General features: G+C 33.6%; 2 protein-coding genes and 1 long non-coding RNA gene across 4 annotated transcripts; 1 reads left to right on the top strand and 2 right to left on the bottom strand.

Annotated features, from left to right (window-relative positions):
* Positions 1 to 1,527: 1,527 nt before the first annotated feature.
* On the bottom strand, positions 1,528 to 4,676 carry LOC111419663 (uncharacterized). The gene is made up of 6 exons (XM_023052510.2): positions 4,354 to 4,676; positions 3,743 to 4,298; positions 3,587 to 3,686; positions 3,445 to 3,534; positions 1,811 to 1,966; positions 1,528 to 1,741 (listed from the first exon to the last, which is right to left on the bottom strand). Exons 1-6 carry the CDS (start codon positions 4,505 to 4,507, stop codon positions 1,676 to 1,678), a joined length of 1,122 nt encoding a protein of 373 aa, XP_022908278.2. The 5' UTR covers positions 4,508 to 4,676; the 3' UTR covers positions 1,528 to 1,675.
* Positions 4,677 to 15,420: 10,744 nt separating this feature from the next.
* Positions 15,421 to 22,740, top strand: LOC111419664 (uncharacterized). Of its 2 annotated transcripts, XR_002706988.2 has the most exons (5): positions 15,421 to 15,693; positions 15,742 to 15,920; positions 19,730 to 19,972; positions 20,038 to 20,591; positions 22,475 to 22,740. It is a non-coding gene; the product is annotated as an uncharacterized lncRNA (long non-coding RNA). The 2 variants fall into 2 exon arrangements; XR_011641918.1 differs by lacking the exon at positions 22,475 to 22,740 and having other exon boundaries at positions 15,431 to 15,693; positions 20,038 to 22,350.
* A 3,505-nt stretch (positions 22,741 to 26,245) lies between these two features.
* Positions 26,246 to 26,686, bottom strand: LOC111419662 (protein FAM200C-like). Its single transcript, XM_023052508.1, has one exon. It carries the CDS (start codon positions 26,684 to 26,686, stop codon positions 26,246 to 26,248), a length of 441 nt encoding a protein of 146 aa, XP_022908276.1.
* Between the last annotated feature and the right edge of the window lie 305 nt (positions 26,687 to 26,991).

The raw sequence follows: 26,991 nt of genomic DNA, 5'->3' as shown, positions 1-26,991 counted from the left end.
CCCATTCATTTCTCATACGTGTTCTCATTCGCTCCACCAAAATTACAACTTTGTCCCTAACATACTCCAAATGCGCTACAAAACACAATTTTTCATCCATCACAATTTCCAAGTAATTAATAATAATAATAATAATAATAATAAATCCTTTATTTTCAACCATACAATACATTATTATAAAGAAAAAATATATATATATATATATATATTCACACTCTCACAATACCTCACACTTACCTCATCCAGCTTCAGAATTTTGTTGGCTTCCTCTGCATGCAGCCTTTTATAAACATCATTTGTGTCTTGGTTTTCGATATTTGTACCCTGTTAAAATCCACCCATTTACTCAACTTTCCAAGGTAGCTGATCGCAATCTATCGACCTCCGAACGGCTATCCCCAACACCACGATATCGTCAGCATAGGCAACAAGATCAACCACACCAACTACTGTGGAAAAATCCCGGCCAATCCCGGGGATTTCCCCCCTTTCATTTACCCAATTGCTTCATCCAGTAAAGTAACTCTGATAATTACAATATTCTCATTCTTATTCCACGAACCCGCTTTTGAACTCCTTGTTCGTACTTACCTCGACTCTCGCGTAAGTAACCCGGCCAGGTCTTGTCTAATCCTGTCCACCGTCTTTTTCATCTTCCTTTCTATCATGCCCCTCCTCATTTTTCGTCCTATACTTCTCAGATGCCAACAACCAACCTGATCGCTGCCTTCTGAACTCTTCTGAGAAGGTCCAAAGGCTCTATCATCTCAAGCTGATGGCGTGTAAAATGAATTTCTGCTGGATCGTCACCAATGCCTCCAATTCTCTTTGCCGGAATTGAACGTTGCATAACTCCCTTATTGATTTATTTTCCTCTAAATTTCCCTATTCCTAATAACTTCCTCTCCCCCATTCTCTTACGCCTATGTTCCCTTCCAGATGTAGCATAAAAATATCAAAGAACATCTCAAACAATATAGGAGCAAGTAATTAAGGAGGATACGTTGGAATGTTTACTCCAAGGATGTCGTTGACATCGAGAAAGATGTACCTGTAGGCAACAGGTTCCAAGCAAGTCAAATAAATATGGAATTAAATGTTTGTTTTTGCTAATCCAAAAACTACTTCGCTTAAAACATAGAAGTGTACATAAGCATTCAATCAATAGGGCAATATTAATGTATTAATTCTTCTCATGCTGTAATAGAAAGATTATGTAGACCACTAAAAGAAATAACACTGAAATAACACGATTTCGTCGTAGAGAATTTCTCCAAAATGTATTTATTGCGCTAATATAAAAGTCTTCTCCTGAACGTGTGCCAAAAACGTAATATATCAAAACATTCAAACTCACCACACCGCGCATGTTGCTCTAGATACATTAAAATTTACAACACTCTTCATCATCCACATAAATCGACGTAAAACGAGTTGATGTTCGCAGCAAACACATGTGGTTTCTGTAAAATTGCATATGATAAGGTAGAGACATAATGTCCAATAAATAAGGCACATAATGGTATATAGATTAGAAACTCTTTATAGTGTTTATTGTTATACTATGTAACAAATAAATAACAATTACTATTTCAATTATTACATATTTGGTATTTTCCACTATTAACATTTGTACCATAAATATGTACTTTAGATCTTATAAGATTAATAAATTTTAAACGATTCGTTGTTTCATTACGGTTAAAATCCAATTGCAGAAACCATAAACCATTTTGTATTCCTTCAAAAATATCATTCGTACTCTCAATTATTACAATACAATTATATAATAATTATATACAATAACTACCTTAGCTGCTGCGGTATGTGATAATTTGCCGAACAATGGGACTTCCATGGCGACTGTATGTTGGCTCATACACAACAACAATAAAACATCTTTACGTGTTGAAACATCCGAATCGAACCAATTTACATTACAAATTGCATCGTTAACACTACCCACCTATTAAAAATTTGGTAACAAATTGTTAAATACCTATATGAAGGGTCTTCCAATTTTAAAGAGTAAAAATTCACTATAGAAATGGTAAAAATTTCGCGGAGACAGTTCGTAAAGTTTTTTGAGCTGTATTTGGTTTTGGAGAGGACTGCGCAGTAAAATCATAAGCAACCATAGCCGTAGCCACACCAACGGGACATTATATAGCAAAACAAACACATGACTGTAAAAAGCAAAGTAAGAATCTATAAAACTTGTGTAAGACCACCGCTAACATACGCAGCCGAAACAAGACCCGAAACAGTAACAACCAAATAAGTCGTCAAAGCTACAGAGATGAGAACACTAAGAACTATTATAGGCTTAAGCCTGCATGACAGGATAAGAAGCAAGAGGACGTGCGTGATGTGCGAGGTACTAGTTGTCATCCAGAAATTTCGGTCATTTCGTATTCATCCGGCCAGGTCTGCTGAAAATATATATACGTTTACAGGAATTAGGCTTATCAAAAACCAGTTTGCACCGTATTTCGCATAAAGATTTTGCGTTAAAAGCTTACAAAATCCAGCTGACGCAAGAATTAAAGCCATAAGATCACGGACAACGTCATACATTCGCTGATTGGGTGCTCACAATGCACGCACAAGATCACCATTTTTTCAACAAATTTATTCTGAGTAATGAGGATTATTTTCATTAGTCTGGTTATGTCAACAAGCCAAATTATCAGATTGTGGGCTCTGAAAACCCAAAAGAAATGGTCGAACAAACACTTCATTAACAACGAGTGACAGTTTGGAGCGGTTTTTAGGTTGGCGGAGTGATTGGACCTTACTTCTTTGAAAATGATGATAGTTGCAAAGAATGAATTGCATTCCCGAACGATAATAATAACTCTATTGCGTAAAAAAAATTCTTGGACGTGTAATTTCCCGAAATGGAGATATGAATTAGCCAACGAGATAGTGTGATTTAACATTATTGAAGTTTTTTTCTTAGGAGTATGTTAAAAAATAAGATCTACGCCAACGTTCCAGCAACGATTTGGCAGGTATTACAAATACTATACATTTCTTTTAATTTAAAATTAATCTTTTAGTTGAAAGACCCTATGTATATGTATAATTATTATTTATACAAAGTGTTCGTTAAGCATTGAACCGCTTAATATCTCCAAAAGTACTTGTCGGATCAACATGAAATTTGAAATGTGAATTTGACTAAACAAAATCCAATTTTTCAAGATGCAACGCCTACTTGATTTTATTTAAATAGCACCATTAGTCAAAATTGACATCATTCGAAAGTTTGACCTGTGGTGCTCATTTTTTTAACAAAAGGTTTTATTTAGACAAATTCACATTTCAAATTTCGTATTGATTCGATAAGTACTTTTGGAAATATGACTTCAGCCGGTTCCATACTTAACAAACATTTGTATATTAATCGATAATTTAATAATATAAAAAATTTATTCTTACCGCTGTGATAAATCTTTGTCCAATAGTATGGAAGAAAAATAACGTTAAGAAGTACATAATAATCATCCAGCAACTTATTAAATTCTTTTCCTAAAAATATTACTTGGTTAATTAATTGAAATTATCATGTGAAGTGTCAAACCAGAACAAATTCAGTAGTAGACATAGTTAAACAAACTATAACGCAAACTTTTGTAGGCACGATATAACTGACAAAGAATCCCTTAACACAGTCAAACATTCTAAAACCGCAACACATCATATATATTGGCAATGTAACTAGTGTGTGCAAAATTACCTGAAAATATCTTGATGATATAAGAAAATCGGTCGCAGAATTTTAAAATTTCTCTTCTTATTTCTGTTCAAATGTATATTATCGATTACATTATTAAGGTGTTCTATTCGAGCGATTAACAATTCCATCGAGTAACTATATAATAACAACCCAGAAAATATAACATTCATTGAAATACCCAAAAAATATATTTGAAATAACATTATTAATGTTATTTCGTACTGTTTTAAATGATGTGGAACGAAATATTCGATAATAAAACAATCTTTAGTATTTATAATACCGGCACAATTATTTTCGAACATAACATAATATGCCATAGCATATCCTATAAAAAATCCTCCATAATGAATAATATTTAGTATAATTTTTATATTTTTTTCAATAAATTTTATTCTTTCTGGGATACCGAAATGATTAAAATCACTTAATGAATCAATTATTTCGAGCAAACTACGTCGATTTCGTAGTAATTGAATATTACCAAACAGAGTTATAGCGCCTATCGCAGTAAGTTCCAAATGAAACAGTAGCTTTGCGAAATTCGTCTTGTAATCTGAAATGATTAAAGTGACGACATTAAAACAAGGGATATAAACATTAATACTCACGCATAAGTTCCGTTATCAAGGGATAAAAACCCCAAACCAGATTTATAACTATTAAAATTATTACTCCGTATCCTCTCATTCCGTGTGAGGTGGGCCATATCATATATTTGCGCATACTTTTTTCTAAAAGGTAATAACCGAGTGTTTTCAACATTTTAAATACTACTCAATTAAAAGAACGACGTTGATCGGAAACAGCAAAATCAATATTAAAACTTATATAATCTTAATGAGGAAATTATCGTGTTCACTTATGATTATTGTTTTATTTTACCATACGCGTTAAATTCGATGAAAAATTTAATAGATAAGAAATGTGAAATATGTAACAAATTGACTACTCGCTACGAATCAATCACTGAAAGAATATCGTTAGTCCGACATCGATATTTAAATTATTTTTAATGCGCAGAGACGCATGGAGTACGGGGGCATGCGCTCGTTTTCTTATTAATCGTGGTTGATTCATTCTATTAACATTGATTTATTTGATTTATTTTCTGTTTTTATATGTAAAATTATTTTAAGAGTAATTTAAACTTTGATAATCGTGATGTATACAAAGAAAGACTTGTTATTTATCACTTAAACCAACACCTAAATATTTTTAATCCCGACTTATATCGAGTGAATATTGCAGCCAATCTCAGAGAAACGGTTAATATATATGTCATACATTGGTTTTCAAACCACGGAGCAAAAAGAAAGAATACTATTAACATATGCCATATACCTAAGCAGATTTTATGTAATCAAGACTAGAAAAGACATAAGTAGTTTTTAGAATATACGTTATGCGATGTAGATCTTCTATTGAGTAAGGATTTTGAACAACGATTTTTCGTGTACATGTAGATTAATATCACTGAAAAGTAAAGGAGAATCACATATATTATGTGGACTCTTAAAGAAGAAGAGTACATCATCACAGACACAATCCTGAACTGTTTGCAAAGAAGTGTCATAGTCAGAGTATTGTATTAAGCATTTAAAACATAAGTATTTAACAAACTTGTTTTGAATTCTTTCAATCCTGGATATGTACGTTTGGTGCTGTAAACGAAACCAATACAGTATTTTGATCGGAATAACTTTTATAAAAGAAGCTTTGAATACCGATATGTATGTTAAACAATAGTTACAGACACTTAATGGATGATACACGGGTAAGAACCTCACCAACAACCATATAATTGTAACACATAGTATTCCTCTTCCTCGTGAAAGAGATGACATTGCATTTAGAGCAATTTAAAGTATTGCTTCGACAATAAAGCTGAACATTATCAAGATCATACTGTTTTCGAAATCATCCGCATACATAAGACACAGCGAATTTTTAATCACATCAAATATATCATTTATGTAGATGTTGAACAACGTAGGGCCAAAATGATTGCCTTGATGTACTCCCAATCGAATCAATATAGGCTCCGAATGGTTGCCATTAAAACATTCGAATGCTTTAAAAGAGAAAGTTTCATAAATTGGATAAATTTAATTCTTTTTGGTCATTTGTTTCAAACCTAGCAGACAACATATTTTCTATGTCCTGAAAGCTTCTCTCAACCGAACCTTTTGATTGGATGTATCTCGGTTTTCCATGAACGATTTTAAGTTCATCACACATTTCTTCAATAACTGTGTCGATTAGCATATAACCATTGTAGATTTGGAAAATGTAAGCCACTGCAAAAATTGTAAATACGTTCAGAATATGATAATCAACCTCTTCGGCTCATTTTGTTGCATGTGATTGTATATCAATTAAATCTACATGGGATCTTGAATTAAAATTACTGCTTTTAATTGGCTTAACAACAAGTCCCCTTTTCGGGATGCTCATTTTTTTGACAGGGTTCACAAAGATTTGAATATTGAAAAAATTTGAAAATTTGGGGATCACTAAACAGTCATAAAAACTACATTCTTAGATAGTTTAGAACTTCCATGCAATGTGGAGTTTTTTAGGGGATGACCTCCTCTACGTTTTTAAATAGCAATCCCTGTCGAGTTTTACCTTATTTTAAAGGTAGTGAAAAAAGAATATAATTCTTTCAAGAATTATGAGGGGTTGACAAATGGGAAAATAAAATGTTTTATTATTTTTTGTACGTTTATTACAATTTTTATAACAAATGATCAAATTGCCGACTTTCTTCGTTCTCGCAATGACCCAAATGCTCATAAATCGAATTTTGAACCATCAGGAGCATATCCCTAGTGATATTGGTAGTTTCTTCAAGTATGCGATTTTCCAAATCATTTATTGATTCTGGTTTTGTTGCATACACTCTACTTTCCAGAAACCCCCAAAAGAAAAAATCAAGTGGTGTTAGATCAGGAGATCGTGGTGGTCACTCAATTTCACCTCTTCTACCGTCCAACGGTTTGGAAACGTGCGGCTTAACATGTCTCGCATTGTGCGACTAAAGTGTGGAGGAGCACCATCTTGTTGGAACCACTTATTGTCAATACCGTTAGGGCATACGGCACGTACACTTGGAACCATTTGATTTTCTAACAGTTGCATATATCTATCTCCGTCCAAATTTCCGTTAATAAAAAATGGAATAATATATAATATACCTTCTCTCCCATAATACCAGCCCATACATTAATTTTCTGCGGTCTCTGAATATGATCTTCTCTTATTAAACGTGGATTTTCGTCACTCCAATAACGGCAATTGTGCCTATTAACCTTACCATTCAAGTAGAAAGTAGCCTCATCAGAGATCTTCTGAGAATTCTGCCAAATTGATTTTCAACACTATTGAAGATCTCCCAAAGCCAAAAAACTGAACTGTAATTCTGAATGTAAACTAAAAGTATACTGTAATATAAGAAGCCTAAGACACAAAATCAATGAAGTTGATGTCATTTTGATGCAACATAAAGCTGATGTACTAATTCTTGTTGAAACTTGGCTGTATGATGACGAGGCTATGACTTTGAAGTTTCCAAGTTATATGAGGTCTCATGTGTGTAGAGAGGACAGAAAGGGGTTGTGTCAATATTGACAAGAAGCAACTGTCCCCATGAACTGGTCTCTTCTGTAAACACGGATGGTAACAACTTATTATCAATTAGACTTACATTTCATAATATAATCAGTACGGAGTCTACAAAAAGCCGGGCTCATCTTTCTGGCCTTTCATGGATGCGCTCGAAATGACATTACGACGTATAAATACTATTTGTATAGGAGATTTCAACATAACTCTTTGGAACAAAACACAAGCATTGTTCGGGAATATATTAGTATGTTACAGATGAATGGTTATAAAATAATAAACACGATAGATACTGAATATGCTATAAGAGTGGATCCTAGGACATACTCGATCACGTAATCACAAATTTTGATTGTAACCCAAACTTGGAGCTTCTTTCGCACCATATAAGCGATCATATGTTGCTGAAAACTACGCTTAACTGTGCAGGTGTACGCGTGGAGAAGCAAAGGTATACCTTAGGTATTATTAACCAGAGTTATTGAAATGGAGCTTAAATCATTGAAAACCGAACAGATGACATTCAGTACTGTCGCTGATTGCATTCAAGATGGTTTAAAGAAGGTAACAGTAACAAAAGATAGGAATTTAACAACTAACCTTGAAGAGGGATGGTTCACAGGTGAGCTTTTAAAACACTTAGATATGATGTTAAGAAGTTGGTCATAATGAATAAAAAACGATTCATGGAATACAAATTTAATAATGCTGAAGATTCCGCTCGAAAGCAATGGAAGGTCATAAATGATTCAATAATGATAAATAATAAGCAAGAACGAATCCATAAAATTTTGGATAAAGATAATTCAGAAACGGAGGACCCGAAACAAATCTGTAATATTCTACGTCAGATCAAGTAATGATGATTTCATACAAGTTGCATCGCAATCTGGTAACATCAACGGTGCGGGCTGAAAAGAAGGCATACTATGGCATATCTTTGGATCTTTGGAGAAAGATTAAACTTCTAAATATAAATAAAGAAATCGATAACAAAGTGCCTAACATTTTTCTTCCAAACGATTTAAATAATTATTTTGTTCACGGTGATCCTTCACTTTATATCCAGACTGATCCCGAATTACCCATATTTTATCAAAATAATGTAAACCCTAGAGTGCAGATAATGCAAGCTTTTATGCCTGTTGATGAACATGAAGTATCTATAATAATTAATAACATTAAAACTGCAGCGGTGGGTTCTGATGGTATCTCAATCTGGATGATTGACTTGTATACCCCTTTTCTCATTCCTTATATTACTCACGTAATAAACGCTGCTATTCATCAATCAGTTTTTCCGAATGCCTGGAAGATGGCTGAAGTAATTGCGTTATCTAAAGTATCTTCCCCTTCTGCCCTAAGGGATTTTAGACCGATCAGTATCCTACCAGTAATGTCAAAAATTTTAGAGAGAGTCTTGGAAAAGCAACTTAGAGCACACTGCGAAAGGTATAGTATACTGCCAGATCAACAATCTGGGTTTCGTTCGGGTTTCAGCTGCGCAACAGCTTTATTGAACCTTACTGATGATGTATTTGCTTCTAGAGAGGCCGGGCAAGCCGCACTTTTGTTATCGTTGGACTTCACCAAAGCATTTGATACAATAAATCATAATATACTTGCATCTAAACTTAATTATTTTGGTCTTGGAAATCAAGCTGCAATTTTGATAAAGTCATTTTTGTTGGAAAGGTCTCAGGTTGTGAAGATTAATAGTCAAGTGTCGAGCGCTCTGTCTGTTACTCGTGGAGTCCCTCAGGGGTCCATTTTGGAGCCACTATTGTTCTCTATTTATACATCTGATTTTGACCAGGTTAATAATAATAATAATAATAATAAACAATATTTATTGGTTCACATAATAACAGTAAATACACTGGATATATACAAATTAATTCGAAACAATGAACCAAAGAGAATTGAATCAGTTTGGCTAACACCAATCAATGGTGTAAGCCCACTGTTTTTCATCAATCCTTAAATTAAATTACATACTATTAAAACTAAACGACACAATACGATGTACGTCGCAGAATCAAAAGAAAAAGAAAAAGAGAGAAAAAAGAACAAAACCAAAATGAAATGAGTTGAGAAAAAAAATAAAAATATAATATAATGTATAACTAAAATAAAAGTAAAACAAATTCCTTACATATAATATAAATTATAGTATAATAATTATAATATAAATTTGTAGAAAGAAAACAAATAGAAAAAGAAAAGAAAGGGCAGCGAAGGAAGACAGAGAGAATAGAGAATAAGAAAAAAGAAAAGAAAAAAGAAAGAAAGGGGGAAAAGAACCGGCGCTATTCCGTCTACTCAAAACCATTTTGTTGGTTAAGCAAAAGTTTCTTTACCTCTATCTTGAATCTTTTACAAGATAAACGTTTTAAAGAATCCGGCAGAGGGTTGTACATGTTAGGCACACAATAAGAGAACGATCTTTTATAAATTTCATAATTGTGCTTTGGTATTGTTAAAGCATGCCGATGCCTAACATTGACATTGTGAACATCAGTTCTGTAGCGTATCTTATTATATAGGTAAGGCGGACTCTTAAACATAATGACTCTATGATACAAGCATAACGAGTGAAGAACTCTTCTACGAGCCATGTTCAACCAACCCACCCAACCAAGCGAGTGAGATATATGCCCCCATCTTTTTATTCCGTAAATAAATCGCAAACATGAATTTTGTAACTTTTGAATTTTATAAGTGGTTATACTGTCCAAACAAGAATAATATATAGGAGATCCGTAATTAAATATAGAGAGCACTAACGTGTCACATAATTGAATTTTTAGTTTAGTGCTTAAAATGTGCTTATTAGAATATAACAGTTTTAAAGTGGAATATGCTCTTTGTAGTAGGGAGCTAGCATGCTTCCTAAATCTCAGATCCTCCTCAATGATCATACCCAGATTCTTCGCAATGTCTCCAAAAGTCAGTGTGTGTCCGTCAATTATAATATTAAGGTTAGATTTGACATACCGGACTGCACTCGAAGCACCGAAAACCATCACGAATGACTTAGAGCCATTAACACTAAGATTAAGCTTTTTTGCAAGTTGAATTAAGTTTCCTACGTCGATATTTATATTTCTTTCCGCATTTAACAAGTCAGTTAGTTCAAAAGAACAGCGTAATTGTGTGTCATCCGCATACATATATGGCGTACAGTATTTTAACACATTAGCTAGTTCGCATGTATAAATCAAATATAATAGTGGTCCCAGAATAGAGCCTTGTGGTACTCCAGAAATTATATTTACTGCAGAAGATTGAGCATTATGGAAAGTAACAATTTGCGAGCGGTCGGCAAGAAAACTTTCAAGAAGTTTGAGAGCCGCATTGGAAAGCCCAATATAGTGCAAGATAGCTAGCAAGGTTTTGTGGTTTAAACGGTCAAAAGCCTTAGAAAAATCTAAAAGAATGAGCACTGAGACCTTTTTATTATCAATAGCTCCAAAAATGTCATCCGTCACGTCCAGCAGCGCGGTGGTACAGCTAAATCCCGGTCGGAATCCAGATTGGAAACCAGGTAAAATATCAAACTTTTCCAAATGCTTACGTAATCTAAGAGCAATGATCCTCTCAAGAATCTTGGAGAGGACAGGTAAGATACTTATAGGACGCAGATCGGCCAACTGTGCAGGATTCTTAGTTTTCGGGATTGGGATAACAAGTGCACATTTCCAAGCATTGGGAAACACAGAGTCTTCGAGACAACAATTGATAATGTGGCAAATATAAGGCAGTACATGTGGACAACAAAGCAAGATCATCCTAAGACCAATTCCATCCACACCAATAGCGTTGGTTTTGAATGTAGATATTATTTGGGATATTTCCTCTGTAGAAGTCAAGGTAAAATAAAGTTTTTCTGAAATTTGAGGTAGACAGGTATTTTCATAATTGTTTATTAGAGAAGGATCGCCAACTTCATCACTTTGGGTAGACAAGAAAAAGTCATTAATCTGATCTGCATCACCAATACTAGCGGGGACAGAATGGGTGTTACTGCGAACAATTCCTAGATTTCTAAAATTGTTCCAAAGTTCTTTCGAAGTGCGATCTCGGAAAACATAATTCAAGTAAGCTTTCTTCTCTCTTCGAAGGGAGGCATTAGTGAAGTTCCTCAACTGTTTATAATAAACAAAATGTTCAGGGTTGCCGCTAGCCCGGAATCTGGCATATGCTTCATTGCGCAATGTCATGAGAAGCTTAACATTGTCAGTTACCCATGGACAGTACTTTTTTCGCTTAGTAATAGTCTGTAAAGGCACATGAGTATCATAGAGATTTACCAGAGCGTTGTTAAAAAAAGAGAGTTTGTCATTAATATCCTCCAAACGTATTAATTAATACCAAGGTAAAGAAATAAGATCACGCACAAATACTTCATGATTAAAGTTCCGTAAATCCCTATAAGTAAAACCCTCAGGAGAACTACTAGACCCACTTTCAACATTAACCCGAACAAAAACCATACAGTGATCAGAGACAGTGTGAACAGGCATCACCCCAGAATCAGAAAAAGAAACATCATCATGAACAAGAATATGATCAATTAGTGTAGAAGTTACTTGAGTAGATCTAGTTGATTGCGTTATTATCTGTCTGAGCTGGAACTGCTGAATTGTAGGCAAAAAACGATTGCCATAAACGCCATCAATATCAAAACCATTAATATTAAAGTCACCCAGGCAAATAAACTGATTTGACTGAGGAACCAACACGGATAAAATATCTTCAAATTCTGACAAAAATTCACCAACAGAACCGCCCGGGCGATATAATGTTCCAACAATCAATGAAAAAGCATCGGCACGCACCTCAATCCATAAGCTTTCCAAGACCCCGGTAGCAGTCTCACACAAGATTTTGAAGTTATAAAAATTTTTCAACTAAATACCTACACCGCCCCCTACGCCACGAATACGACCACGAAAGGCGGAGTGATAACCGTCTATAAAATAATTTGAAATCTCGGTATCAGGGTAAATCCATAATTCAGAAAAGGTAAATAAATCAATATTCTCTCCCAAAATTAATTCTTTTACTGCCGCGAAATGTGCCGGTAAAGATCGAACATTTAAGTGAACTATTTTCATTTTAACTGAAAACTATAAGTGACAGTCTATAGACAAAACAAAATAAGACACAAAAAGACAAAAGAAACAGAAATAAAGGAAACAAAAAGAAGAAACAGCAGAAGCAAAAAAAGCGATCAACTGTCTGAGCAAACAAAGCGAAAGCTGTCCGCGCGCGTGCTACAAAACTAAATAATTGAACAGAAAATAAATGAAAAGAAAAAAAAAAAAATAATAGCAATAATAACAATAACAATATAAGCTTATAACCGAGAGATAAAAAAGGCAAAGGCGATAGGTAAGGTTTTGAATAACAACAAAAAAACAATCTAAGCCAAGCTTAACCTATCGGCATTAGAATGAGAAGGTATTTCTTCGAGGTTCCTGGCACATTTAATTAATATAACAGAGTTATTGCGATTTATAAAGACCCTACCGTCTCTAGTCCACGCATTTTTGTTACCAACGATCTCCCGCGCCCTCTTGAGTAATTGATATTTATCTCTCGTGAGGTCCTCTTGAATAACAAAGATTAATAATTATTGATTATTGATTATTAATAATTCTGCTGAATTTTAATAGAAATAATTGGGTTGATGCCTGCATAAAATTTAACTCAGATATATCATTATTTTCTGATGTTGCGAAACGCCATGAACTTGTGCTAAATCCATTTAAGTCTTCTGTTCTTCTGTTTTGCGGTAGTGTCACAAGGAGAGCGATTAAGCCTTTGATATCCGGTCAATTGGTGGTGGATAGCGAACCTCTTACTGTTTCTGATAATATAAAAATTTTAGGAGTCACATTGGATCATCAGTTGAGGTTTGAGGAGCATGTGGCCAGGTGCTTGAGGGGTGGGTATGGCGCCCTGCGTCTCTTGTATGCTCATAGGGATGTCTTAAGTAAAAAATTAAAAATTATGCTGTGTGATAGCTTGGTTCTAAGCAAATTAAATCACTGCGACGTTGTTTATGGTCCAAATTTAACGGAGGCGAGTGGGCGTCGTATCCAGAACCTCCAGAACGGTTGTCTGAGGTTTATTTACGGAATTCGTAAATATGACCATATTAGTCATAAGTTGGCAAAAACTGGGTGGTTGAACATGAAGAACAGACGTAAACTGCATGCAACTTCCGTTTATTATAAAATTATTAAAAGTCAGCGGCCTCCTTACTTGCTGCAACGCCTATCTTTCAGAAGCGATGTCCATAACATTAATATAAGGAGGCAAGATGTATTGACGGTACCACGCCGCGCCTCGCACCGATCCTTTTCCTACCAGATAGCTAAAACGTACAATGATCTACCGATGAACCTTATAGGATTGAACTGTATTTCGTTCAAGAGTAAATTAAAATCCTCCCTCCTGCTTGAGTCATCATGATTTTTTTTTATTATATTCTGAGTTACTGATGTAGCGCTTTATACTGACATGTCGTCGTATTTTGTTTTTTTTTCATTTGTTTATTAGTATTGTTAACAACATTCTCATTTTTGCTTTATATATATATTTTCTATATATTCTGAATTAAGTGGAAGAGCAGTTGGTTAATAACCAAACTGAACTTCGTCCAGAAAATAAGTCTATTTTCTAAGAGTGTATTATTATTTTCTTTCCTTTTTTTTGCGAGTTATTAATAAAGGCATTATTATTATTATTATTATTATAATAACAACACTTAAAACTAATTCAGCTCCAAGTCATGATGGTATCAAGCCTAAAGTTGTTAAATGTTTGAAAGAGGTACACTCACCGATTCTATCTAGTCTTATTAATAGAACCAGGAGGGGAATTTCCCGGAAGAACTAAAGATTGTAAAGATAACACCGATATTCAAGAAGGGTCTGAAAGGAGAAGCAACCAATTATCGGCCCATATCAGTCATAACTGCTTTTGCCAAAATATACGAGCTAGTACTGAAAAATAGATTACTGCAATTTTTAAATCATATTGGTCTTATAGCGGAGAGTCAGCAATGTTTCCTAAAAAAAAGTACACAAAGTGCAATAACTTCAGTAATGAATAGTAACAGATGAATAGGAACAGTAATGAATGCAGTTTGTTTATGATAATGTGGATCTTGGACGAAAAGTTTTGGCTGTATTTTTGGACCTATGTAAGGCATTTGATGTGGTTGATCATGAGCTGCTGTTGAATCGTCTGAAGAGCATAGGGGCGATTGGACCGGCACCGGTTATCTTTACGAATTACTTGAAAAACCGATATCAATACAGGGTGTGTGGTGGGTATGCAAGCGGCAAAAAACTTGTTAAATATGGAGTGCCGCGGCTCTGTTCTAAGCCCTCTCCTATATGTAATTATCATCTAAAAACTATGAAATAACTTTCAAATTATTATAAATTGTATATTTATATAAGCAGGCAAAAAAAATTATATTGCTTCATTTCATTATTATTTTACTCACAGCGTGAATTACCCACATAATTATGAAAGGTGTCATAGGAATGTAAATGATATCTGTATCTGAGCTTATTATTAATTTGTTTTATTTAATAAGCTTAAATGATAACACAACAAACAATAAGGTAGCATTTTCATTAAAAACGCTTTTGTTATCTTTGACAATAAAAATGGATTAGAACTTGAATTGAAAACAAATCACATTCTTAGAGCAAACCTTCATTGAAAACAATCGTTTTCTAGACAAATCGTTTTGTTAATAATTGTAAGTGAAAATTGAACCGTATACGATCGCCTGCAAATTGACTCGATATTGCACTTGCTGAATCAAAATGGGTTAATAGAAAGTGTTGTTGTTGTCGTCGCGGTTTAATGCATTACCCTCTGAAAATTAGTTTCGTTCCAACATTCCCAAATAGAATCTTCGGAATTGCAATTAAATAACACCTTATAAAAAAGTATGTAATTTAATTTTATTTTTATTTTCCACAAAAATTAATATTCAAATAGCAATATTTTCCGAAAAGGAAAATCTAATTATACTATTGGAATTTGCGGAAGCCTCTAATTTCGTAGCTAGGGTGGCGCATGCGAATCGAGCATGTATTGATTGCTGAAGGCTCGACTTCCGGGATGTTAGAAGACCGAAGTGATCTTGCGGTGATCCCAAGAAAAGAACGTGTTTGTTATATGCAAACAAGCATTACGAGTTCGCTGATGTTGTTTGAAATGCCATTCCAAAATGGCAATGAAAATAAATGAAAATGGAAGCAAAAAGGAAGTATTCAAATTCTAAGTTTAAGGTTAGTTTTAATTTCAAAATGAAATTTGTTATCTATTCTTGTTTTAAGGGGGTGTTTTATGGTTTTAATCGTTTTAACTATTATAACTTGAGTTTTATCTACTATGAAATACTGACGATGGACCATCAAACTTGGATTTTAGCACATCATTGAATTAAAAAGTTCATAAATTCTTTTGAATCGGATTAACCTATAGAATTCTTGGGAATATGGATTTAAAGTAAATGGTAAATGGATTTTGTTATTTGTTTACTTAAAAATTTTTGAGACTCATTTAAATGGTAAAATTTAGCAAAATTTTTTTTTACTATTTAAACATACGATCATTGTTGTCGTCTGTGGTGTTCTTCTCTGACGTGATATATAAAATTATGTGTTTAGGGGTTAAGTGAAGGAGTACTTCACGTAATTGTTTTCTTATTAAGAAGGACAGGAAACGTAGAGGCGAAGATGTGGCGGTGTATGTCGCGAAGGAATTGTTAGATTAGAGCGAGTTACTTAAAAGATTAAGTTTAGTGTTTGTATTGGGAGTTGTCTATTGCCTTTCTAATTTAAATTTTCAAGTCTTACTAAATAAATTGCTATACCTCTATAAAAATCTGTCACACACAAATTCACACGAAAATCTATCAATTATTATAAGTACGAAGGCTTTCACGGCCGGTGTTAATTAAACTAAAACTAGAACTAACACTAGCACTATCACTAGAACTAGAAACACTTCGAACTTGTTTCTGAAGAAGGTTGCAACATGGCATCCGAAACATCAAATACAGGGTGTCACACAAAAAACGCCCCAAGCTGTAACTCTGTTATTTACATTCCAATTTTCATGGCCTAGGTATCAAATGAAATGGTTTTATAAATACTATGATTCATGCTACAAATAATTTTTTTTCAACGCCATCTTGAATTTAAAGCGAATATCAACTTTTGATTTTCAAATTGCTCGGTATGTTTTTCTTCACGTTATTGGATAGAGTTTTTTTTCTGAATCCATGAATGTACAATACATCAACATTAATTATAACTGTAGTAGAGAAAAACATTAAAATAGTTTCCGAACATTTTCTTAAAGTCACTTGTGGTATACTGTAGTGTGCCATGGGAAAAAATAAAAAAAAACAACTTATAAGTATCATTTACAACTGCTTCGGGCATTGAAATAACATTTAATGACTGTTATCAGTTTTGCCCGTTATTTTTTTCTATGGCACACTAGAGACAATGTTCGGAAAATGTTTTAATTGTTTTTCTCTGCTAAAATTACAATTAATGTTAATCTATTGTATATCAATGGGTTCAGAAAAAAAATCTCTATCCAATAACGTGATGAAAAACATACCGAGCAATTTGAAAATCAAAAGTTGTTAATCGCTTGAAATTGAAGATGGCGTTGGAAAATGTTTATTTGTAGCATGAATCATAGTATTCATCAAACCATTTCATTTGATAGCTGGGTCATGAAAATTGGAAGGTAAATGACAGAGTTACAGCTTGCGGCGTTCTTGTATGGCAACCTCTATATACAGGTGTCTTTTCTCTGCTAAAATTATATTCAAAATGGATGTATTGTACATCAGTGGATTCAGAAAAACAATCTCTATCCAATGACGTAAAGAAAAATATATAGAGCAATTTGTAAAGCAAAAGTTAATAATCGCTTAAAATTGTAGATGGCCTTGGAAAAAATTTATGTCTAGCATGAATCATGGTATTCATGAAACCATTTCATTTGACCCCGCTCATGAAAATCGGAATGTAAATGACAGAGTTATAGCTTGGGGCGTTTTTTGTGTGACACCCTGTATTTTTTCAAAAAACGTCCGTTTTTTGAACCCAACCCAACCCAACCCAACCCGAAAGTTTCTAGTTCTAGGTCTAGTGTTAGTTCTAGTGATAGTGCTAGTGTTAATTCTAGTTTTAGTTTAACTATCAATTATTGTTTAAAATCGAGACCCAAATACGATCAAATCCCAAATAAATGGAATACCAGTAGCATAATTGCAATCCCTAAACCCGACTCAGAACATCATCTACCCAACAATTCTAGATCAATCATACTTCTTCCGGTCATAGGCAAAATCTTTAAAAGTATAATAAACCAACGATTATTCATTTACCTTAACTCTATTTCATTTTACCAGTTTGATTTCAAACCAAACAACTCCAGTATACATCCATTAATTATGCTACTTAACAACATCCAACGGTAACAAAAATTAATTAAGAAAACAATTGCTTTGTTCCTGAATATTAACAAAGCATTCGATACAGTTTGGCATATGGGATTATTATTCAACATAGAAACAATGGATATCAAAAGAAACTTAATTATTTTCAACTACGAATTTTTAAAAACAGAACGTTTCATGTAGCGATTGAGGACACATTTTCTTTCCGTTTCTTTTAACATCGAGGTACCCAAACTAGGCGTTCCTCAGGATTCCCCCTTTCTCCCACCTCATACAACTACGCATTCTACTGTTACGACATCTACGCAGAAGATCCAGATCAAACTTACAAACTCTATATAACCAAGCATTAAAATGGTTACATAAATAGAGACATACTCCCAATCCAGGAAAATGCTAAGTCATAGTTCCAAACTACTGCATTTGTATAAACATTTTTTCCAACAGTGAATACTGGCAACTTATGCATAAAACCATCTCCATCAGTTAAATACTTGGGAATAATTTTACATAATGGCCTAAAATTATCCAAGCATTACAAAACCAAAAGAGACAAATCAGAAGAGCCAAATACTTCCGAACACTCACCTACAAAAACGCCGTGATACACATCAATGTCTCAAAATCTCACTGACAATTAATTCGACATAAAAGACTAACGATTCATTGATAAAGCAGAAGGAGGTGCATAAGAATAATAACTAAAATCCGACACCCGAAAAATCTTGTGCACAATATCAGTAATGAAGACCTATATGCTATAACATAAATAAACCAATACGACTAAGGCACGAAGAACTAAAGAAGAAATTTATCAATACAAAATAGAACAGCTATTATTACTATGTATTATAATTTATATGTATTATGTACGCGAATGTTATACATACTAACGTTTGAAGGCCACGTTGATGGAGCTGTTGCTAAGACTTGGCGCATTCTTAGCTTCGTTATAAGAGTCACGCAAAATTTTACAAATATTTATGCCATAAGAACATTGTATTTTGCGTATGTGCATAGCGTTTTAAGCTTGTGCAGCTCCGTTTGGATTCCGCAATATCAAACATATATATCCAGAATTGAAAGGATTCAAAAGAAATTCCTAAAGTATTTATGTTTTAAAGGCAACATCGCTTACATTGATTACGTATCTGCTTGTGCCTCCTTCAACTTCTTATCGCTCCGTCAGCGTCGTTCATGTCGTGATGCTTTAACTTTCCATAAAATCATTAATGGTAATATTGATTCTTCTAGCCTATGACAAGCCTTCTGATGATGTTCAGTGAACGAAACCGGTAAAGACAAATAAATTAAACAAAATTCACCACAGTAAAAATCGTTTTTTGATACTTATCACGTTTGGTGAAAAAAAAAATGGATAATCATCTACAAAGTTTAATGTCAAATAGGTCTGAGTATTATTTTATTTTTTTTATGGACAAACTAACGATTTTAGGAGAAAATGTTAAGAGATAAAAAGTTGCGTATTGAGTTCCACTATTTAAAACAAGTTTTTAAATAGAAAAATATAGACGCATTAAAAAGTTCTGATGTATAGTATTATAGGGGTGGATTTTTTCAACCCCTTGTAATAACTAATGTAAAAAACTCTAGAAGTCCACAACGAGTAAAATTTATTTAATTTTTCAATCAGCACGACATATGTTTCGCTTATTAAGCCTTGTAATAACATTTTAGGATTATAAAAATCGTCAAAAAGTGTCATTTTATTAGTAATAGTTATCTGCCAAATTTCATTGGCAGATATTCATTTCATTGGTAGAGATTCCTCCATAGTGGATTTATTAAATAAAAACAATTTTTTTCCCTTAACTTTAAAGGGGTGTAACTCGGTGGGGAAGGGCTTTTGGAATAAGACTTTTATTGGTAGTGCTAAAGTGTGAACTGCAAGTATTCCTAATTGCTAAAATGGTTAAAATCGCAAGAATTATGAAAGAGAAGGTATAATATTGAAACATTTACAACCAAACCATAATAGGGACGAACATATATGCCCGGCAGTAATAATGGAGGAAAGATTAAGCGATGGATATATTCAGAGTAGATATTCCCATCTCATTCAAGTACGTTGTAATGTATATCAATTTAAAAAAATTAATCTGTACTCTTTGTCTTATGCGTTTTCAAGGTAGGAGTAGGAAAACCCGTGAGGAGATGGACGGCGGGGAAGAATACAGTAATTGAGGAGACGAAAATCAAACGACATTTCTAATATGAAGTATTGTCTTTTGCTTTTGAGTTTCAACAATAAAATGGGGTGGACAAAAGGGACTTAAACAGCGAAGGAAGAAGAATTAGTAGAGGGCACATGGAACGGAATAGATCTATAAATACATGTATAATATAAGTATATAATATAGCAGAGATGGCCAAGCTCTTTGATAGTCCGAGCCATTTTTCAATTTGAAATTTTTTGCAAGCCGCAATTAAATACGTATATATTAAAAGGGTACTTGGGTACATTTATCGAGAGCCACAAATAATCCTGCAAAGAGCCGCATGTGGCTCGCGAGCCGCAGTTTGGCCACCGTCTTAATATAGTATAAGTTGGCGCACAAGAATTATCTTTTTTGAATTCTCGCCTTATTTTCAGAAAATGTCGTCTTGAGTTGTTGTAGTTTGTAACAATTTCGGATTAATTTATTTAGCGTATGGCATATAAGACACGCAATACGATAGTAGGTAAGTTACAAAAAATGAATAGAATGACAGTCATTAAAAAGTACAACCTACGTTTTGGTTGTTATTGGTAAATTTTACATCCAATTCGGCTAGCCATTAAAAGTTTTTGCAAAGTTTAGCATCAAAGAGTTAGGATCATGAAGAGTTAGGAGAGTTAAGTTCCTCACAGCGTTAGGATAAGATTCAATACGGCAGCACCCCACAATTTGCTGAATAGATTATTTTGGAGCTTCGCAGTCACATTGAGGCGATGGCAGCACTCTCCATTTGTTAACGCTATCACTACAGATTCCAAGTACCGTACATACTCTGTTGTGGTTCTTCCAAAGGTGGTGAGAAAGTCGAAATCCTTTTAATTTTTGGTGAGGAGGATCTGTTGGTTTATTCTTGGTGATGTTTTGGCGTTCCAGTCTTTTCCCTACTCAGAATTGATGTTATACTTGTTTTTAACCAGTTTCTCAGCAAGATTAATATAATGGAGGTTGTCGGGATCTATGGCGATTCACATAGAAATAAGGTGAACATTCTTTTTTCGAAGGTTTACTGAGGCAATATAGCAATTTTGGAAACTGTTTTTGTCGAAATTTACTTAAGTCTATTAGTCTATCAACCTCAAAATCCAGCGCGCTTCTGACCTTCGAACTTCATTGTATGTGCCGTGTTAAATGGCCACTTGCCCTTAAGATTGCTCTCCACGTACATGTGACATAGTCTCGTGCACGTGATGCAAAACTTGAACCGATTTTAACACAGGGTCTTGTACTCCCCACAAACCTTTGGTGATCCCAAAAGGATTCCTGGCATATTCTTATCAATGCTACGTTGGGTACGTGTATAATGTTTGCATAGGTTTGTGTTAAACTGTAATACTTTGCTGTGATATATTGGTGCATATTGGTGACAAGAGAAATAGCTGAAAATTGTTTTGAAGTTCGTAAGTCGACCGCTAAGCGGTGTAACTGTCATAGAGAAACATAAAATTTCCGCTATCTCAGAAAGTTAGATGATGGGCTATAAATTTGGCATTATTTGACAGCTTAGAAAGTACCGCATAGCTTTTGTTTCGTGACATATCTCATATTTATTATAATAAGGGAGGGGGAGGCCAATGCCTTTTTAAATGTTTACATTTTAATATCTCCTAGACCATTTGATAATTCTTCGTGATACACAATGATACACAACCTTTGTATGAAATAAATCATTTCATATCTGTATAATATAATAATATTAAATAACAAAAGATAAACAATTACAGTTAAGAAAAATTTATTTTCTAAACGCTTACACTAGTGCTGTTAAATGATTGTAAGCTGTAATCTGTGTAGCAAATAGAAAGGTTATTAAAAATCGAACCAACCATATAATAAAAGCAATGTTTCAACGCTTGCATACGATGTTTTGGAATGGAAATCTAATGTTTCTACGCATTGATGATTTCATATAGGTAAGATGGCCTGCAGTTAGTAATAATAAAAATTATTCGATAAGGAATATGAAGTCTACGTCTTTCTACCATATTTAACCAATTTTCATTGGCCCATTTATTACGACGCATACAATAAATAAATCTGAGACAAGATTCTTGAATCCTTGTTATTCTCTCCGCATTCTTCATCATCAAACAAGGCTCATAAATAAGATTATAAAGGAAAAGTAGTTTCAATAGTATTTTTTAAGTGTATTTTATAATTCACTAGCATCTAACTGAAAGTTGTATGGAGAAGAAGCAATAAAAAATTTATTAATTTCATTACAATCCGAGAGATTACTATCAAGCCGTGTGATGTTTTTCGATTTAGTAATGTTATTTCTTAGAACCTCCATTTTTTTCAGCATTTGAAGGTTTGGACAAATTTTGATTAAAATAAGCATTTTTTCAGATCTGATACCATCTGTAGTAAGAATATGCAAAGTTCTGTAATATTCACCATGTACAGGATTTCCCGTGAGTAGTTATACAAGGAGAGTTCTGGAAAACTCTAGCGTTACGCTCAAGTCGTCCGCTAGATGGTGCCACCTGCGTCGAGAAGGGCACTAGCGCTAGTAGCTGCGGTTTAGGATTTACATCGGTTTCTTTCCCCGTATTAGTTACTTTGCTTTATTTTCAAATAATATTTATTATGTAATACCTTAGTTTTATACATTAGAATATACACATTATAACAGTTTTTTTTCTTTACCTTTTCTTATCTTATATAAAAAAATAATTTTAAAAAGTACCCTCTATGAGACGATTGCCAAAGTTTTAAAATGTCTTAATTTACCGATTCTAGGTAGATTCCTTTACACAATCTAATGAAGCTATTATTATTTATGCAAATTAAGTTAATTCATTTTAAAATTTAGGGTAGGCACACACGGTCGATTTTTAGTCGACCGATAGTTTAGTCGATGGACATAAATGTATTAAGTTTAATGTATTATCTTAATTAACGTGTATTAATTAACAATAACTCTTCTTCATAGAATGCCCCCAATATATCCTCACCTTTCAAGTCTTTAATCGTATACATCGTCGGGTTTGTGAGATGAATTTTACTAATTTTAAATATTTCTGTGCTCCAATTTGAGGTATAACCATAACAAAAACTGAAAAAAATTTTGACTAAAACTTTTTACTTGCGTTTATTTGAAAATATAAATCGGTACCGGTTTCGAAGTTACAACTTTATCTTCAGTCAAAATGTTGGATACCTCGATCGACGACTAATTGATAAGCAACAGTTTTCTTAGCTATAATCCTTTATGTCGTACTGTTGTGGTACCACCCGTTTACGTAGTAATGCTCACGTAGTATTTATGTTTATAATAATAAGAATATAATAAGTTTACAATATAATAATGTATCAAAAGTAATGATTCTGTAGTTAACCAACAACCACCAGAGACATGTGTGAATAATAAACATATCAGGGGACGGAAATAGATGGGAACAACCTCTAATTCTCCTTGTCTCTGTGTATATCCAGAAACAGATGGAAACATACTTAGTTATATGATATTTTCCGTAGGAAGCACAGTTGTAAAAACAGAGTTCACTAGGAACAGTCGTTATATAAGTCGAGTTCACTAAGAACAGTCGTTAAGTACACTTCACTAAGAGCAGTCGAAAAGTCAAGTCAGTGGTGTCTGTTAGACCGAGTCGATCAGTTAGTCTTAGAACAAATTGTTACCTGTCGTCATCGTCGTCTCTTAAATAAAATTATACTAAAATCAAGAACAGAAGAAGAGTTGTTTAATTTAATAAATTGCCCTTCACATCGAAGAAATAACTATATTATTAAATATCGACGTTACAACATTTAAGTAAGGATACACAACATCGATGAAGGCGGTACACAAAAGTACAATTTTTAATTTACAAACTTGGTACAATTTCGATGAACGTGAATATAGTATAATACGGACTTAGAATTAGGGATATAGAATAGTATTATGGAACTAGACTTAGTATTAGAATTAGAATGATCATAAGAATGCTACGGTCGAGGGTTATATAGGACAGCGGAGCCCTTGAATGCAACTTTTGGTGGGGCGAAGACGACGCCACGGGCGCCTGAGGGGCACAATGCGTCCTAAACTATGGGTCGTAAATTGGTCCCTTCTGAAAGCATCCCCTAATTAGGGGACCACCTTATCGGGTCTGTAACAAAGAAAATGTGGCTATAAAGCGCATTTTTAGAATACTAAATATCTAAAAATCTTAACTTATGTGGTCCTTAAAACTTATCTTAAAAATACTAAAAAACCTAACTTATAGAGTCCATTAAGTGTCTTTGTAACGAACACGACACGAAACTCACCTATTTCCCACGATCGCTTCAGAATATTATATCCTTTAACCGTATAATGCTCTGATCCGGAAGATACGGGACACCTGTATACCTAATCGAAATCAAAGAAATATGAAGATCTAAAAGTGGCACCAAATTAGCATTAAAATCCAATTTGCCATCAACACCAATGATGTAGTTGACCATAAAGTAACTCAACCGATGGACAACTTAAATCTTCTTTTATGGTCTTTACTAATTCGTCTTTCCAATGAGTTGTATTACCCGTAGCAATTACAACAGTTCCTAAAGTTCTATGAAATCTTTCGACAATACCATTGCTTTGAGGATGCTATGTTGAATTATGGATTTGAAACGAACCAAAAAATTTATTAAATTCTTTAAGTAATTAAGATTCAAATTGATTATGTTGAGTGAGGAATTCCAAAACGTAAGAACGGTTGTTTCAGCAATAGTTGATGTAGGTATTGATAAAAGAGGAACAGCTTCTTTAAATCTAGTAAATCTTTCAATTACTGTTATAATGTAAGTACAACCACCAGAAAGAAGAAGGTAACCTACAATGTCAACGTGGATATGTTCAAAACGGTCTTTAGGAATATCAATCTTCATAATTGAAGGTTTTGTATGTCTTTGGACTTTCGAAATTTAACATTTAATTTAATTTATATGAACCCATGAATATCTTGTACTGATTAATTTTTTAGAAGCTCTTATACCTAGAAGAGAAATACTATGTAAATCAGTGAAAATCGAATGACGAAATTTATCTAGAATGTACGTATAATTAATACGTTGATAAGAAGGGGAAGAAATTTCACACCAAATTGGAATATTAGAAAATGGAATTATTTGTTGTTTTAGACGAAATTTAGAATTAGGATTACAATTTTGAGCTTTAAGCAGGTTGAGTTGTTTATCTGTAGTTTGGGCTTGTTGCAAAATGCGAAGGTTCAGTTCAAATTATTCAAAAGAATCAATATTGTTGTCTAACCTTGACAGAGCATCAGCAACAATATCGTTTTCACCTTTAATGTAATATCTGTTGTCCAAGAACTTTTTTCTGTTTTAGAGGAAAAAGATAAGGTTAAAAGTTTATGGTCTGTGAAAATTCTAAACTGATCACCATCTAAGAAATGGCGAAAATGTTTAATAACTAAATAAATAGCTAAAAGTTCACGATCATAAGTTGAATATTTTAATTGACTAGGGGGGACGCTTATTTGAGAAAAATGCAATTAATTGTGAAATGTTATTGATTGATTGTTCTAACGTCGCTTCAATTGCATCGTTGGAAGCATCGGTGTAATAAATTCCAATGGAAAGGGGAATATTTGTGGCGTTATTTTATCAAGTTTTTTTAGATGATATGTTATATTTTTTCTGTTACTATGAAAACGATAAATAAAAAATAATCAAATGAAAACATATAACATATTGGACCGCGTTATGCATCACTTGACTAAGCGACAAATGAATAATGTTGACAAAAAGGAAATTTTCGTTTTCATCTCTCTAAAAATATAAGACTTCTCAGAATGGACAGGTTCAAGCTATCGAAAATTGTTTGATGTTGTTTCTGTAAGTCGTGGCATATATTTAACCACAAATACTAGAGTCAAAATGATGCTTCATGTAAAAATTTTTGAAGAAAATAATCTAGAGCAGTGTTTTTCAACCTGTGGGTCGCGACCCCTTGGGGGGCCGCGAAGCCTCTGTAGGGGGGTCGCGTGAACTCAGTAAAAAAATCAATAAATTCCAAGGAGGTAGATTAAAAAAAGTGAACAAAATGATACGTGTTATGTTGTTTATACAAACACATTAACAAAAAATAAAATCTTCGAGTACTCGTTCATTTTAATGTGAAGGTTGTGCTTGAGTTTGTTCAATCAATTTCTCCCATCGTGAATCCGTTTTTGCAACTTTAAGTATTAAATCGTTTTCCAAATTTAAACGATTTCTTAGTTTACTTTTTATTTGGGCCATTGATGAAAATGCCAACTCGCACAAGTACGAGGTAGAAAATGGAATCAAACACTTCAAAGCCTCGGTCGTTAATTCCGGGTATTCTGTTTTTCTTTTTAACCAAAAGGTATCAAAATTTTCAGACTTGAACTTCAAGTGTAACATCCCATCGGCAGATAATTCCAGCAGATTCTTAAGCTTAGTTGCTAAATTTGCCTCATTTATAGCTGCATTTAACAACGGATTTAAGATCCATCTTTGCCCAGTATTAATCGATATCTCTTGCACTGAGAAGTAATGACACAACTCTTTCTGCAAATTATCTAACACCATTTTCATACCAGATATATATGAGTTAATGTTTATCTCGCTTCCGACTTCTTCAATGAAAGTCTGTGTCGACGAAAATGAATCAAAGTTGTTTTGATTTATAGATGATGACCACAATTCAATTTTTTTTATAAAGCCATGGAGTTTATCTTTTGCTGTAATGACATTTTCATCCCGCCCTTGAAGACTTTTATTCAAGTTGTTTAAATGCTCAAATAAGTCGGAAAGAAAAGCCAATTTCAAAAGGAATTCCGGGTCAGAAATGAATTCAGAGTAATGTGACTTGGCTTGTTGTAAATATACTAATA

The sequence above is a fragment of the Onthophagus taurus genome, chromosome 11, assembly GCF_036711975.1.
Source record: "Onthophagus taurus isolate NC chromosome 11, IU_Otau_3.0, whole genome shotgun sequence".
Classification (NCBI taxonomy): domain Eukaryota; kingdom Metazoa; phylum Arthropoda; class Insecta; order Coleoptera; family Scarabaeidae; genus Onthophagus; species Onthophagus taurus.
The sequence above is the reverse complement of the archived record's forward strand: the minus strand, read 5'-3'. Positions and strand labels throughout refer to the sequence as shown.

Bases quoted from the DNA above. Each gene is read 5' to 3' on its own strand.
- LOC111419663 (XM_023052510.2), bottom strand. From the start codon at position 4,507: ATGTTGAAAACACTCGGTTATTACCTTTTAGAAAAAAGTATGCGCAAA. The intron at 3,535-3,586 runs GTTTGACACTTC...TAATATTTTTAG, and splicing joins CTACTACTGAATTTGTTCTG to GAAAAGAATTTAATAAGTTG. The intron at 1,967-3,444 runs GTAAGAATAAAT...AATTTTTAATAG, and splicing joins GACAAAGATTTATCACAGCG to GTGGGTAGTGTTAACGATGC.
- LOC111419662 (XM_023052508.1), bottom strand. From the start codon at position 26,686: ATGGTGTTAGATAATTTGCAGAAAGAGTTGTGTCATTACTTCTCAGTG.